At 37.6% G+C, this 15,250-nt stretch overlaps 2 protein-coding genes across 4 annotated transcripts; one reads left to right on the forward strand and one right to left on the reverse strand.

Annotated features, from left to right (window-relative positions):
- Nucleotides 1-1,408: 1,408 nt before the first annotated feature.
- Nucleotides 1,409-10,331, forward strand: LOC140943008 (tRNA 2'-phosphotransferase 1-like). 3 transcript variants are annotated; one of them, XM_073392036.1, is made up of 8 exons: nucleotides 1,409-1,612; nucleotides 2,945-3,032; nucleotides 3,138-3,304; nucleotides 4,478-4,576; nucleotides 5,553-5,625; nucleotides 6,750-6,806; nucleotides 8,139-8,246; nucleotides 10,152-10,331. In XM_073392036.1, the coding sequence occupies exons 1-8, from the start codon at nucleotides 1,586-1,588 to the stop codon at nucleotides 10,193-10,195; spliced, it is 663 nt and encodes a 220-aa protein (XP_073248137.1). In that variant the 5' UTR covers nucleotides 1,409-1,585; the 3' UTR covers nucleotides 10,196-10,331. The 3 variants fall into 3 exon arrangements, with proteins under 3 accessions (XP_073248137.1, XP_073248140.1, XP_073248138.1); XM_073392039.1 differs by lacking the exon at nucleotides 10,152-10,331 and adding an exon at nucleotides 8,729-8,870 and having other exon boundaries at nucleotides 1,410-1,612; XM_073392037.1 differs by lacking the exon at nucleotides 10,152-10,331 and having other exon boundaries at nucleotides 1,410-1,612; nucleotides 8,139-8,705.
- Nucleotides 8,794-13,039, reverse strand: LOC140943006 (programmed cell death protein 2-like). The gene is made up of 4 exons (XM_073392034.1): nucleotides 12,436-13,039; nucleotides 10,986-11,269; nucleotides 10,129-10,245; nucleotides 8,794-9,126 (listed from the first exon to the last, which is right to left on the reverse strand). Exons 1-4 carry the CDS (start codon nucleotides 12,962-12,964, stop codon nucleotides 8,944-8,946), a joined length of 1,113 nt encoding a protein of 370 aa, XP_073248135.1. The 5' UTR covers nucleotides 12,965-13,039; the 3' UTR covers nucleotides 8,794-8,943.
- Nucleotides 13,040-15,250: the final 2,211 nt, after the last annotated feature.

Consider the following 15,250-nt stretch of genomic DNA (forward strand, 5'->3'; position numbering starts at 1 on the left):
CCGGATGGGACTGTCTCCGGATGGTGCAATTTGAAGCCGGCTCAGTAGTCAGTAGCCTGCGAAGCGCAGACGCATTTCCGGTCGTCGCTTCTCTCCCTCCGAAAAATAGCGTCTGCGAACCCGAGCGACAAAACGATTTCCGTGACGTAAAACATTTTTAGCCAATCGCGGTTTAGCTCTTAAAATCAAGGAACTAACTCGCGAGACTTCTCGCAGGATCGTGCGCGATGGATATGTTTTCAAGTCGAAATTGAAAGGACGACGTGGCTTCTGTATAGCCGTCCTTTTTTCTCAGAACGACGCGTTTACGAAAGTTAATTTGCCAGGATTGTGGGACTGATTGACGAAATAAGTATCAAGAGGATTCATATCGAAGAAAAGATTAGAGGACATTTTTCATCTATTTGCCTACGGAGTCAATGATTTATCAGACGTAGTTGTTTTGATCATATTCGAAACGATAACTGTCCTAATGACAGTAGACGCATCATGCCGTTTGTTGCTTCTGTTCCTTTCTGGTTCCTGGCAGGAAAGTATGCCTTGGAGAACTCTTCGATAGTTTGTCGTGTGCCGTTTTAGATATTTTTTAGTAGATATCCTTTATCTTTGAAAGGCAGGACATGTGGTAATTGATTTCCCATGCGTGGTTGCTTCTTGGTTCAGATAGAACTTTGATCAGATCGAAAGCATTTTATATTTGCTCCGGTATATTTCTTTAAATACATGTTCTTTTCAAGGTTCTCATTTCCATAGTTTTTTGTGAGATGAGTAGAAGCGTCGTAGCTGAAATGTCATTTTGACTATGATCTATTTACTGCATGCTGTAACTATTTATTTCACGCTGGGTCTGGCCCAGGTTTATAATATTTCAGATCATTGTGTTGTGGCGATACTAGAATTATTAACGAGCGATTGTTAGAGATTTCTGCATCAGTCAAGGATGTGTCTGTGTAATTGATTCACCACCTTTTGTCAGCGCTGGTTAAATTGAAATAAATAAGTCTGAGCGCGATGTCATTAAGCTATGTTGCTTTCCTTTCGCTGTAGCGATTATTTTGTCCAGGTTTTGTTTATGTCACGTACTACCGTATTTTATAAAGCGAAACCAAAGGCCCACATCACATACATAGCTTAAGAAGCAGTTGCTTCATAAAGAAGTCAGCATTCAACGTCGCAGGAAACCTTGTTATGGTCGTGAAATTCACGTTCCAAAGCGTATTTGGTAATTCTCTCCAAAATCCAAGACACTTCAGCGCGCGAGGTGGCGAGGAGTCACTCGAGCTGTATTCTATCCTTTGATCTGATTGGCCTACATCAAAACAAAAGGTTTTACGTCACGGAAATCGTTTTGTCGCTCGGGTTCGCAGACGCTATTTTTCGGAGGGAGAGAAGCTACGACCGGAAATGCGTCTGCGCTTCGCAGGCTAAGTAGTCAGTGAATACTTTATGGTATTAAATGTTGACGAGGAAACCGCACGACTTAGTGTAGTTGTAAAAGTGGAATCATTTTTAAGAAGTCGGCTAAACTATTTTTTTTTGGTTTAAAACCGTAAGCAGTGAATGAGTGGTATAAAGAAGCGTGAGGATGGCGTCCGCGCGTAACCCGAGAAAGGTAAGCAGCTAAGCATGATCCCTTGCACGAAATGCAATTGCTTGGATTGTTTTTTATTAAATATATAAAACAAAAAGATCATCCACAAAAGAAACTAAAATTAAGGCATGTTTTAGACTTGATTTGTCTTTAGGTTTGATGTGTCGTTAACGGCTATGAGCTTGACTCTGAATTGCGTGACTAGTATTCAGAGAAATAGAACAAGTGAAGATCAGTTTCTTAAACTTTCTGGTGCCAGTCATGAGTATATCGTGAACCGTTTCTGTTATGTGCAGTGGTCTTGTCGAAAGGCACTGAAATTCAGGCATGTTTAAGTTTTCATTAATCGTTTGCTTAAATTCAACAGTAACTCACGCTAGATTGCGTGACTAGAAGTCTAGCAAGTGCGAGAACATCGTATTTCCTCTAATACGCGCCCTTGCGCGTATTAAAACTTCGGCTAAAAGGTGGGGCACTTATTATTGGAAGCGGGCGCTTATTAAAGTTTCCTTTCAACGAACTGTAATTTTATTTTAGCTAAATTTTTTCAAAATATAAAAACAAAATCAAACAGTATAAACATTATCCTATTATAGCTCTTGATGTACGTAAATGTTCATTCAGGGTTAAGTGTCTTTTGTTCATTATAACAGCCCATCTGCAGATTATGGCAGAACTCGACGAGATCTCATGTGTGAAAGGCCATTTGTAGGCCCTTATTGCTTACATAATTATTTTTAAAAAAACTTACGCGTGCACCTGCCATACTCTGCGGTCTGGTATAACAGTGGTTGGTAATCAAGCCTGCCATAGTTAGGACCATTATGCACTTAGCACTTAGGTATTGGTATGTATGTTTATAAAATATTAATTATCTCATCATCCTCATCAATGATATACAGATCGTCCCCTTAATTATATTAAAAAGAAAGTGATGGAGAGGGGAGGGGTGCTTTTTTGAGGGAGACACTTGCCTGATATTATGGACTAGGGGGTGGGGGAAGAAGGCACTTATTAGGGAGTGGGCGCTTATTCTAGGAAATACAGTATGTTTCTGCAAAAACATGGAATCTGGAAACAGAGGCGGAAATGGAATAAGGAAACAAACTGCTTCATCATGAGAATAATAAGAAAGCAACGTTTTGCATTTCATAATTTAATCCTTTAAAATTACCAGTCTGGTTCCAGTTTGATCAAGAGTGGTCAATCAGAAATAATTTAAGACAGAATTGTGATATCCAGTATTTTTAACAGTCTGCTTTTGGTTAAATTGGCTTAATTGTTATTGTCTCTTGGAAAATCATGAGAAGAGGTGAAGTAGAATTACCATTATTTAAATACTATTTATTTCAGGGAACAAGTCAGGATGTTCATCTTTCTAAAGCTCTTTCCTGTATTTTGCGACATGGTGCAGCTAAGGAGGGTCTTCCAATGTCAGAAGGTAATGTTTCTTAAGTTTTCTTAATGTGGCTTTAATGATTTAATAGTTTAATTATGAGAGGCTGAGTCAACAGTACTGAAAATGAACAAATTTTTTACGTGGAAGGTTTTGTCTTCATTGATGGTCTTTTGAAACTGAGACAGTTCCAGCGATATTCCGTGGATGACATCAGAAGAGTTGTGGCTGATAATGACAAGAAACGCTTCACTCTGAGAGATGACCCAGCAACAAACAGACTGCAAATTAGAGCTAATCAAGGGCATACTATCAAGGTGGGTGATCTCACTTTCTTAATTAACCCTTCAACTCCAATTAATCAGGATGCATATCCCCCACCCAAGGGGGTATACTCCAGAGTTAAGGTGATGGGGATCATGCATGGTAGGCTTTTATTGGGTTTGAAATTTTTCATTTCGAGATTCTTTTGGGTAGGGAAATTTGGCAATTTTTGACTTTGGGGTGTCTTGAGTTAAACATCTTGGGCTTCCATTCAGTATTCGAAACAATGTGCATTAATAATTGGTGCAGTACCATGAGCGTGCATTTCAGTTAACAGAGTATCCAGGTGTTATGAGAATTTGGGGTTAAGCCTTTAAGTCCCAATATCCACATACAAATTCTCCAAACTGATCTCTATACATTTCCTTAAAGAATGAGTTGAGAGAATTTGATAAAAGATTAAAGCATTTTCTCTTAGGTGATCATTTTATTAATTCTCATAACCCAATCTCTTGACAATTTATGTCTATCATTATGAGAAAATTGATGTTGGTCACTATTGGGACTTAAAGGGTTAATGCCTGGTCCAGGGATTTTTTAGCTTTCATTGGAAGCCCTAAGGATTTCTTTGAGGTATCTAAAAAAGGCTGGAATTTCTTGTATTATGCAAATATTTATGTATCTGGCTTGCAAGAGTAAACAATATCACGAAAATAATTTATGATATGTGGATCCCCACACTGAAATGTAATAATTATATTAGTTACATAGGGGTAAACTAGACTATAGTACAAAGTGCATTTATCATGGATGGATGCATCAAGAACAAAAATACTGTTTCTTTCACACATTCAGTAGTATTAATATTGTTGCAGTTTGAATAGATACTTGTATATCAAGTGTTTGCCTCCTTTGGTGTGGCCTAAAAACCGTAAAATTCAATGTTTTAAAGTTATTTAATGGACAGTTTATTAGCTAGACACCATTGTGTTCATTTCAGAATTTAAGATTTTAAGAAGTAAATTAAAATCTTTGTGGGGAAAAAAATGTTTGTGTCAGTCAGCAAAAAGAGTAAAGTCCACGACCTTTGACACATTGCACAGATCAATTATATAGGGAAGAAAGAGCAGGGGGGCCTAGTATGGAGCCCTGAGGCACCTGACACTTTATTTCGCAAGACTCTGAACTGATACCATTAAATTCCACATTTTAATGTTGCTTTTTAGGTGGATGATTTGGAGCTGAACCCCATAACAGACCATTCAGAGGCACCTGTAGTTGTGCACGGCACTTATCACGAGTGTTGGCCTTACATAAAAGCCCAGGTAAGTGCAGTGGTAATGTAGCAAAGAGTGATTTCTAAGTTTGCCAAATTGAGGTCAACTGCAAAATCTTGCCTGTTAAATGAATTTAATATGTGTAAGAATATTAAAATCATTATTTTCATTTCTAATGTCTTCACATTGATTGCATGTCTTTTCGAATGTTTATAGGACAAATTAGTTATGTCAGTCCTATTATATTATTTTTCAAGAATGAGATCCTGGAAGATTTGCAGGATAAAATAAGGGCAATTAAAAATGTATCTTTAAATAGCTGCATGGGTTTTTTTAAGAGGTAATACTAACAGCATTTAAGTCTAATTTGCTCACACACCTGTCCAATTTTTGTCATTCAAAACTCTACTTAAAAGTACAGCCATTATGTAACCTAAGAGTTCTGTGGCAGTTAATTTTCTATCTCAGGTAATAAAATTATTAATTTTTTATTTTTCTTTTGTTTCAACTTCATTACCATACATTGCCATACCCAAAAACAAAAGAAAAACATAAATTACCTGAAATAAAAAATTAACTACACAGGTTCTACCATTGCTTTTTATACTCCTCTTCCTTAAGCTTGGCTCCTTTCTTCCAATTCTCCTTCTCCTTACATGCTTCTTTCACAGCACATTAAGAAAACTTAATGTGTTTCACCTTAGCCTTTTCCTAGTTGAAGTGGCTCAATTTTTTTCACAATTTGTTTTTCTCAAAAATCCAGCTAGATCTGTTCATGATCATGTAACAATTAAACTGTGTGCACTACAAGTGGTGAGGTATATGTCTGTACTAAATTGCCACAATTTCAAGCCTGATTTTATTCTTTTCTTAACAAACCAAATTTCTTTGACATATCACGACCAATACCTTTCCTAGGCTTCAGTTAAATGCAAGAAAGCTTTCCAAACGTCCTTGCATAAGGTATGGTGGCTGGTTTGAATTTTTACACTGACAATTTTAAAATAATTTGGTCATCTGCCAGGGCTTGTCAAGGATGAGCAGAAACCACATTCATTTTGCACCAGGGGAGCCTGGAGAAGAAGGAGTCATCAGTGGTCAGTTTCACCTTTTTAACTAGTAGTGGATAATGTGAGCACATTCGATCATGCTCCATGGAAAATTTTCCTATACAAGTTTTAATTAACTGTAAATTGTCATTGTAACATGAAGGGAGCCTAATAAGTGACTCTTGAACTTAACTCTGAAATTCTCCTTTAGTTTCACAAGCAAAGACAAAAATTTTAATGAGGAGAGTTTTTAATGATTAGGAGTTCATCGAAAGTCACTTGAAGTTTATTCCTCTAAACTCCGGCCCTTCTTTGATAAAAGATTGATATGGTCAGGCAGACTTCGAATTCTCTCCACTTTTCTTATATTATATTATCAACAAAGTTAATACTCCCTAACCTAACGCTTTACGCCCCAGTATCAACATGCAAATTCTCCAGACAGACCTCCATTCATTTTCTTGAGGAATTAAACTTAAGAGAATTTGATGAGAGATCAAAGCTTTTTCCCTTTGGTGATCATTTTATCAAGTCTCTCTGAACTCTTTCTCTTGATAATATATTAATACTGTTAGGGGAAAATTGATGTTGGTCAGTCCCCCCCCCCCCCCCAAACCCCCCACAGATATGATATTTCTGAGGGGGTGATGGTAAATGATAACTTTTCTGAAGGGGTCAATACTAAGAGTAAGAGGGAGGTTTTTCTAAAGGGGATTATGTCAATTTCTGATGGGTGGAATTACCAAGAATAAATTCCTCAAGGGATAAGGGAATAACATAGCCACAGTTTCTGAAGGGTATGCAACAAAAATAATACTTCTTTGTGGGCCTCTAAGAATAAATTCTTTTAAAGGGATTATATAATTTCACCAGGAAACATTTTCTCAAGACTTCATGTTTGGTTGGTTATTGAATGAAAGGCTGAAAGAGATGCAGTCAAACTTCCGTGTACAACCTCTTGTATGCTTACAGCCTGTCACAAGCAACCACCTATCCAAAACAGCCAAAAGACAAATTCTGTTTTCCAGGCCACTTCACCGTTGTTGGGGATCACTCTCTTGTGAGTGCATGACCACTCCCTGTGGGCAACTGCTGAATTTTGGCATTTGGGGTGGTTATAAAATGAAATTGAAGGAACTACTCATAAGCAAAGCTCATTTTGATTTTCTTAGGGATGCGAAAAAGCTGTGAAATAATAATCTTCATCAATCTTCAAAAGGCTCTTAGTGGTAAGAAAACTAAGGCATAGGCCAAATGTCGAACTTTTCATGAGAAAAACCAAACTTAGTGGCATGAGTTAAGTTCATGAAAAGTTCAACATGGATCGTCCAAGACATTCTATCCATCTGCTTCAGACAGATAAAACGTCTGAAGATAATCTTTGGGACAAATGTTGATCCTCTCATTTGGCGAACTAAACTAATAAATTAAAAATTTGTAAGATAATGTATATTTTGCCTTGTTAAGGAGAAAATTTATTACTGGCCGGCTAAAATTGCTTTTCGGCCTTATTCAGTTGATTGGTTCGACCCATCCTAAGTTCGACGTCTGACCCATGCCAGCCTAGACCTAAAATGCACTTTGCAACAAACACACATAAATTTTTAAGTGGGGAGTTTTTAATCTTGGGTAGTCACAGGTGGCCCAAGCTCAAAATATGACCATTGGCACTGTTGCATAATGTTTGAAATATTTAACAATTATTCCGCTAGCCCGAATGGGCTATTGACTCGGAGGCCATGAGGGACAGAGGAATAATTGTTTTGGTAAAATCCAACTAGCGATTCAGCTGCCATTGTTTTGGTTTTCAAAGCTGGCGCTTCACGCTACTAGTGGACTATAACATATTGCCTAGTATAGTAGTAGCTCAACCAATCAGAACACAGCATTGATAATAGACCACTAGTTGGATTTTACTAAAAGGATTTGTATGGTGAAAAAAAAATAATGGATTTTTCTGTAACATACAATTGTGAAAGGATTTTTAAAGTTGTGTGTTTCCTCTTTCCTGTGTGGTTCCTGAGCCGGTTTATGGCTATTGTATGTGTTTTAAATGAGCTGGTTTTTTCTCTCTTTTATAAAGCAAATGTTATGCAACAGTGCCAATGGTCATATTTCAAGCTTGGGCCATCCTTTGTTGTTTTTTTTTTATCGACACTTACAGATGTAGATCTCTTCCGACCTTATATGCTACAAATGGCAAATTAAATATGACACTGATTATTTTCAACTCATATGTACTTGCACATACTGTATAAAAAATAATGATATTATACATCACGCATGGACAATCTGACAATAGATTAAATTTTTTCCTCAGAGAGGAGATGGCAGTTTCCTGGCTTTGTGAAAAGAGCAATCACTAGATGGCATAATAAAAAAAAACTAAAATTACCTACATCACAATACCAAGAAATATCTTATCCTATAACAGACTACATTGTATTTATAGATAGGAAGAGTATTGTTTCTAACAATTTTTTCCTCCTCTAAGATTTCAAAGTTTCATTAATACCACATACCAACAGCACAGTTTGTAAATAAATTATCTTACTTTTCAGATGGCTTCAAATTCTATAGATCAGCTAACAATGTGATACTTTGTCCTGGAAATGAAGATGGCTTCCTTCCTCCTTGCTATTTTCAGCGAGTTATGCAGACTCGGCCAAGTAAGCATTTCAAGAATTTTTTGGTTTGCTGAATTTAGCTCAGCGTGAGCTTATGTTCATGGTGTATCTTCCTATCCCCTGGAGCAACTCCCTCTCTATTGCTTCATGGAGGGATAGACGGGATAAAGGAAGACCCTTGTGATGAGGTTGTATGGCTCTTTCATCTCGTGAATACCAAGAATACGAAAAAGTAGTGACATTATTTTGACTTTGAACAAATTGTTCATAAAAAATGCTTTTCTCCCATTTTGCAGCATTTAAATCACGAAAAGGGAAAATTGTCTCTAACAGTTTCTAATCCTGCTTACCATAATCTTTCAACAATTAATTTTGACAATTAACTGTTTAACTTTCTCTGGGTCCTATTTTCTTTTCAAGAAATAATTTTTAAAATATAAAAATCTGTTTTTTCCCTACTCGTCAACCTGTTTGGTTGGTGCTTAATTAACAGTAACTCCAGAAACCCTGTTTATTTCTTTTAGGAAAGGAACTGCTTTTCTCCTCAGAATGACCAGGCTCAAAAGCTTCAAGATAATCCCACTTCTCATCTACTGAGATGATGACATTCTGTGCCCTTCCGTGATAAACATCCTTTCCTAACTTGTCCCGATGTGCATCCCTATCATCCTATCATTAAATTAATTTTATTTACAAACTGGAAATAAATAAAATTTTTATAACAGTTTTTGAATCCTTGTTAGTGACCCAGCACAGTGGTTGGGATTCCTGTATCAGCAAAGTTTTGTTTCCACAGGAACTCTGTTAGGTATGAACTACCATCACCACAGCTCTTTGAACAAGTGTAGACTGCTAATGTTCCCCAGTCCACACTTTCTTCAAAACTGTCCACTTGCATATGGTTTAACAACTGAGGCATCACCTTAACCAAAAAATATAAAAAAAATTTCACACAAATTGTAGTAATGTTCATATAATGTTGCAAACTGAAACTTGACAATTAAGTTATTCGTCACAATAATGATAATGAAACTTAGAATCTTCTCTCAGTCTGGTAGGGTGAGCTTAACAACTTATGAGTGGTCAAGGAAAACCAAACCTCTTACATTTGTAATAGTTATTATTAACAATCATAAAATTGGTTGAACAAGCATTTCCTCTTCATATGGTTTTGTTAATTAATAATACATAAAAAATAAAGCACTTAAAATAATGTCATAATAAATAATGACGTAATATTAGTACATACAGCTGTACACTTAGTGTCCCTCATCAACCACATCCCGATTTTCTTGTGCTTGGAAATGAAATTTTCAGTGAGGGGAAGCAGAGAGAAAAATAATGTGGATAGAAACCTAATGAATAATGGAGCAAGGATGTGGATTATCAACAAATTCAACCCAAATCCATCATTTCAAACATTGACAGGGTGAGCTAAGTACAGTCTTACCACTATGCTATACTTTTGCTGCCCTGTATTGTAGCCACAGAGCCCTAATCCTAGCCAAAGGACATATGTGTTTCCTGAGTAGTGATCCTTTAGTACAGTAAGTAGTGAGAAACAAGTTCAAAGGCTGAATGGGGTTATTTACTTGTAGTCTTTATATTTATTAATCTAAATGGAAGAGTCTTAACTGCTCAATACATTAACTGAGAAACAAGGTTAGTAAAAATAATGATATATCTGTGTGAATTGAATCAGGGTCAAAAGAACACAACATGATCCACAAAGCTGAATGCAGCATCAGCCAACTGTACTGAGTGGAACCTTTATTGCTAAATTATACTTGTACAATGGGAATAATGATTTTTAGTTACCTGAGTGCATTTTAACAGTGATAAAAACAATTCTCACTATTTTACGTCATCTTGAAGCACTCCTAAGTTGACTATTATAAAACAGATTTGGGTGCATGTACTGTACCTGAAATTCAAACATCCTTTCAGATCCACAGGTTGCACAAGGTGGGATATCACTTTTACCTGGTTGAGCCTCATCGGACACCCACAAGGGCTCTCCATTCTTGTGATAACGCAAAACCTGAAATGTGACAAGTCAGGTGTTGGTGCTATCATGAGACTATAATATTAAAATAAAACAAATATCAAGACACTAGGCACGATATGACCACAAGCTGTAACTGTTAAAAGTGCTCATAAATATTATATACAATATGTACTACTGTAAATTAACTTATACAGATCCCTTTCTCATAAAAAGAAAAATCTTACAATAAATCTCATATGTACATGGCACATTAAAATAGGGGGAAGAGGTACATTTTACATGATAAACAGATAAGCTCCCCAGCATCATTCGAAAAAAAAAAAATTGAAACCAAATAAAAGAGTCAACATTTATAGATGTAAATTACATGTAAATTAGTGGCATGGTCATGACAGCAACTTAAGGTACATGTATAAAAGAATGACCAGTTACCATTAACTCTCTGAATATTCTTACAAAGCTTGCATGGCAATGTAGTTTTAGAGTTCTGGAATTGTAATCCAGAGGCCTTAAGTCCAATCCCCACCCTAACTACTAGCTGATTTGTTCTCAGTAGTCCTGATTTCTACTCCTTGGTTACTCTTGTAATAATAATTACTAGTCAACTGGTTTGCCTCCGGCCAATTTTGGATTCTTAACCTTGTGACTCATAATAATGCATAATGGTTTGCCAGTACTGTTACCCCTAGAGTACACTGTATGCATTTATTATTGCTCCTCAGTTGAGCGGAGCCCTGAAAGTATTTCCTGACACATACTACATAATTACACACCTGCTTTGGTTCTCTGGAAATTCTTTTCTTGAATATTCTAAATTGTTTGTCAGCAAGCAAAGCTTCTTTCCCAAGGGTGGCCAAGGACTCCAATTCCTTGTCATCACCATTTATTTCACTTAGAAGATCATTTTCTTGTACAAACTGCTTAAATTCATCTAATCTTTCTTCCTCACTTCTCTCAATACCATCGCTCTCATCATCATCATCTGGTTCTGTTTCAGTGACCAGTTCATATTCAGGAAAGAGGACTTTGCTTTTTGAGTTATTATAAGAACTATTACCTGAAAAATAAAAGCACAAGCATATTTAGAAATTATGTACAGTTGTACATCAGTTTTCTCCACCCTACCATCTTTTGTAGCTCTAACTTTCAAACTCATGACGAGGCATTCCTTTCTGTGAACGGGGAAGTTAGAGAACTTTTGTTCGGAGTTGACTATTGAGCTTGCAAAAAAGAAAGCGTAATTATTGCAGGTTATAAAAATGGAAATTAAAAACATGGACAGTGCATTTAACTTATACCTGGGACACTTAGAAACCACTCCTTCTGGGATCAGAAAAAATGGTCAGAGTTGTGCTCTAGCAAACCTGGTGGCCCCTGGCACCTTCCTTTTTCTCTTGGGCAACTAGGAAAACATAGTTTTTGTCATGAAAATTATACAGTGGGGCCTGATATCAAATTTAAAGCACTTTAAAGAAAAGAGGATAATGAACTAATAATACTGATTCATTCACATGGGAGAGAGAAAAAAAAAACACTTAAAAATTATTATTTTGTTTTGCATTTTTTTCTCCACTCCCCTTCCTCTATCTCCTTTTTGCATCCTAGCGACTAACCCATGGGTTGTGTTTTGTACTTTCTCTCCAATTCATGGTCAAATTATTAAAACCCTCAGGCTTGTGCATGTAATTAGTGAAAACCATGAAATATTAATTATAAGACTTTATTACTATTATAAGACTAAAATTATCTTCTCCCCTTATGGGGGTTTTCGGGATAATGAAACAAATAAATAAGACTCTAACTGCTCAGGCACCCTGCTACCATCGTGAGACTCTGGAAAAAGGACTAGTTCAGTACAGTAGTAGGGGCTAGCACGACGTTTGAGCCCAGTCATGCTACTGCCATGTAAGGTGGCAAAGCTCGTCATGCTAAACAGCAGAAGCATGATCTGGGTTAACCCTTTAAGCCTGAAGAGAGATCAGCATCAAATTTCTCCTTGTAATATCAATGCTTTGTAAAACGGAGTGGTCATGAGAATTACCGACATGATCACACAATTTGCTTGACATTTTATCAACTTCTCCCCACTACTTCTGTAGGAAATGAATAGGTTAACTGTTGTGCTACTGCTGTAAACTAAAGTAGAATTCAGTACGACTGTAAGTTGACATTTGAAACAGCTAGGCCTTAGATACAAAAACATGAACCAAAGACTTAAGTCACCTTCGAAAAGCTGCTCTGGGGTAAATTCCTCCTCCGAACAAAGAAACATTGCACAAAAGCTTTTATGCCCAGATTTCCAGTCCACTGACTGATGTTCCCGGCTGCAATATCGTGTCATGTGACACTTGGAGCATGTTTTGCTCCCGAGACAGCCACATACATCACACAAACTTGTCCACGCTTTCGGCCTAAACTCTTTCCCTACTGATTCCAATGAAAGTTCCCTCATTTCATCGAGATCAGGGGGAGGATTAAAGTTGTAAAACTTATTGTCACGTTTCAGCTGATTTCTCAAAACAAGAAAACAGTCCCTGTTGTTTTTGGCATGGCAGTTTCCGTCCTTGCAACAAAATAAGTAAATTGTTCGATGAAAGCCTTGATCGTTGGTCAAAGGAGCGTAGACTTGCAACAGAAAAACCATCGGTTTCCAGCAGATTTTACACAGCATGCGATCGGAATCAGGAAGATCTTGTAGATTTAACCAAGCCGGCCTTCCGCCAATTTTGCTTGGAAAGAAGGAGCTTGTCATTTGTAGTTTACGAACTGCGTCGTCGTCGTCTATTGCTTCGGCAAAACCTAACTGTACTTCGTTATCCAACTTTCGTTGTTTACCCTCCTTGCAAGCGGCCATGTTTCATCTTAAGCTGATCTTAAGTAATTACATAATCATTACGTAACACCGCTGGACTCAGAATCCGCCCGACCTGTCGCACGACTCGTCGGTGTAAAATTGGACTGTGGACTGCGGACTGCGGATTACGGACTTGGAACTGCTGGGGTGAGTATAAAAGATGGAATAGGTATTAAACGCGGACTACGGAATATGTTTTAAAAGTAGCTCTAGGTAGATAAAAATGAGATAAGGAGCGAACTAGCTAGCATATAAAGGAAATCCCGTTCGTCCCATGCAGGTGAAGAAATCTTAGGACAACATATATGTAAAACAATATAAATAGGTATTCTTAAATCCTCGATTCGGTGCATCTCACTTTTACATCTTTTATTGGTTTATCCACTGTAACGTGAATTTTCTGACTCGTTTGAAAACAAAAGAAATGTAAAACTTACAAGGGCCAGTCACTCAACCGAGTACATAACTTAGCCCTGCTACCCTACACGTAGGCTAACCGGGAGCTCGAGGCTAAACGCGTAATTTTTTGACTGGAGGGCCAAGGAAGCTCATGCCTCTGATTTCACCAGGAGTCTTAGGACTTACGAAATACAACTTTGAAGTCTTAAAAAATCGTTAAAGGATTCGATTTACAGTTTTAACTCAATAGAAGTTATCATTGAAGCTCCGGCTCTCAAAAGAACGTAGATATATTCACGTTTCGCTGTAAATACTAGTTTGAAGTCTCAACAAGGTTGAAAATCGAGATGTCTTACCTCGATAATCATGTCATTGACCTAGACACACCAAGACACCTTTTCAAAGCATTTGGATCAATTAAGCAAACGAAGAACCACTCATGAGAATGCTACAAACATTAACCCCAAAGGACCGATAACGAATATGCCGGAGAACGTAGGATGAGTATAAAGACCTGATCAGCAAAAATGAAAAGTAGGCATATTAAATTCTGCAAGCAGAATACTGCAATGCTGATCGTACTACGTGAAAATTAACTCTGCAAGACATCAACACGACACCGAAAGAACTCAAAACAGGGCGGGATTGTAGCCATAGACAGCTGTTTCGCCCTCTTTGGGGCTCGCCAGTGTGGCGTAACAAAATCAACCAGAGAAATCTCTGGTGAAAAATGTCCGCGCACTCTGATTAAAGCCCTGACCTAGAACCCTCAACACCCACAGAATCACGCCATACCACGTGAGAGGCTGTATTTAGGGACTGTGTAATAATTACCATAAGGGGAGGGGAGGGTTCTTCCGCCTTTTCGTTCGGAGAATGGGGGTTGGTCATAATTTTAATGTGACCAGGATGAATTAATTTGCTCTTGATGGCAGGAGTGCAACGTAATATTACTCTTTGTAAGGCTCATATTTCAGCCCCCTGCAGATAATTATTGCACTGCACAATGAGCGAATCTTTCAATCTAGTTTTTACCTTATCTAGACAAGTAGAAATAATTAGGTCAGTTATTTTAAGCATGGTCCATAGTCCTCATTTTATGCCTTAACCTCGTGCGGACTAAACACCGCGTTTTATAATTTATACCAGGTCCGTAATCCTCAGTTTGCAGTCCATGTTTATTTTGACTGATTTTCCGCTGTGTAGACTTAGACTTAGACTTAGACTGTGTAGACTTCCGCAGACTTAGTCGGTGTCCAGTATTATTTTAGCAAAAAAAGCGAGAAATTCTTCAGAGCTGCGACTAAATACCCTGTTACACAGGACAATTTTTCTTGCAATGTTTCTCGCAGTTTTGTTCAGATTACCAAAGTTGAACAAATAGTTGCACACCCATGCAGTATCGCATAATACCCCCTGATTGGCCGAAAAATAAACGTCTCGCAGGAAGGTAAAGTGTTACACGCAGTAGAAGCTAATCAAGTTCTTCTTCTCGCGACGATTGCTACAACAACCGTCGGAGTTGTTTTTCTGCAATTTGCAAGGAAAATCACAATGGGTGTTACTTCATCTGGAAACGTCTTGTCCAAGCGGTCTCGCAACAGCGCAAATAAAAAAGAACTTCAAAATTGTGAGGCAAGTTATGGGAAATATTCACCTAGCTGACCTAGCCTAACTCTAACAGTGATATACAGGGCGCTAACCTGTAGTGCCAATGTTCATATAACAATCGGGCAAGAGAACGAGTAACTGTCAACACGTGTGTAGGGGGGGTTTTCTACAGAC

This window comes from Porites lutea, chromosome 7, assembly GCF_958299795.1.
Source record: "Porites lutea chromosome 7, jaPorLute2.1, whole genome shotgun sequence".
Lineage (NCBI taxonomy): Eukaryota > Metazoa > Cnidaria > Anthozoa > Scleractinia > Poritidae > Porites > Porites lutea.

Excerpts from the sequence above, each read along its gene's own strand:
- LOC140943008 (XM_073392036.1), top strand. The coding sequence starts at position 1,586 with ATGGCGTCCGCGCGTAACCCGAGAAAG. Across the intron at positions 1,613-2,944 it reads CCGCGCGTAACCCGAGAAAG|GGAACAAGTCAGGATGTTCA; the intron begins GTAAGCAGCTAA and ends TATTTATTTCAG. Across the intron at positions 6,807-8,138 it reads TCTTCAAAAGGCTCTTAGTG|ATGGCTTCAAATTCTATAGA; the intron begins GTAAGAAAACTA and ends CTTACTTTTCAG.
- LOC140943006 (XM_073392034.1), bottom strand. The coding sequence starts at position 12,964 with ATGACAAGCTCCTTCTTTCCAAGCAAAATTGGCGGAAGGCCGGCTTGG. Across the intron at positions 10,246-10,985 it reads TTTCCAGAGAACCAAAGCAG|GTTTTGCGTTATCACAAGAA; the intron begins GTGTGTAATTAT and ends GTCACATTTCAG. Across the intron at positions 9,127-10,128 it reads AAAGGATGTTTGAATTTCAG|GTGATGCCTCAGTTGTTAAA; the intron begins GTACAGTACATG and ends TTTTTGGTTAAG.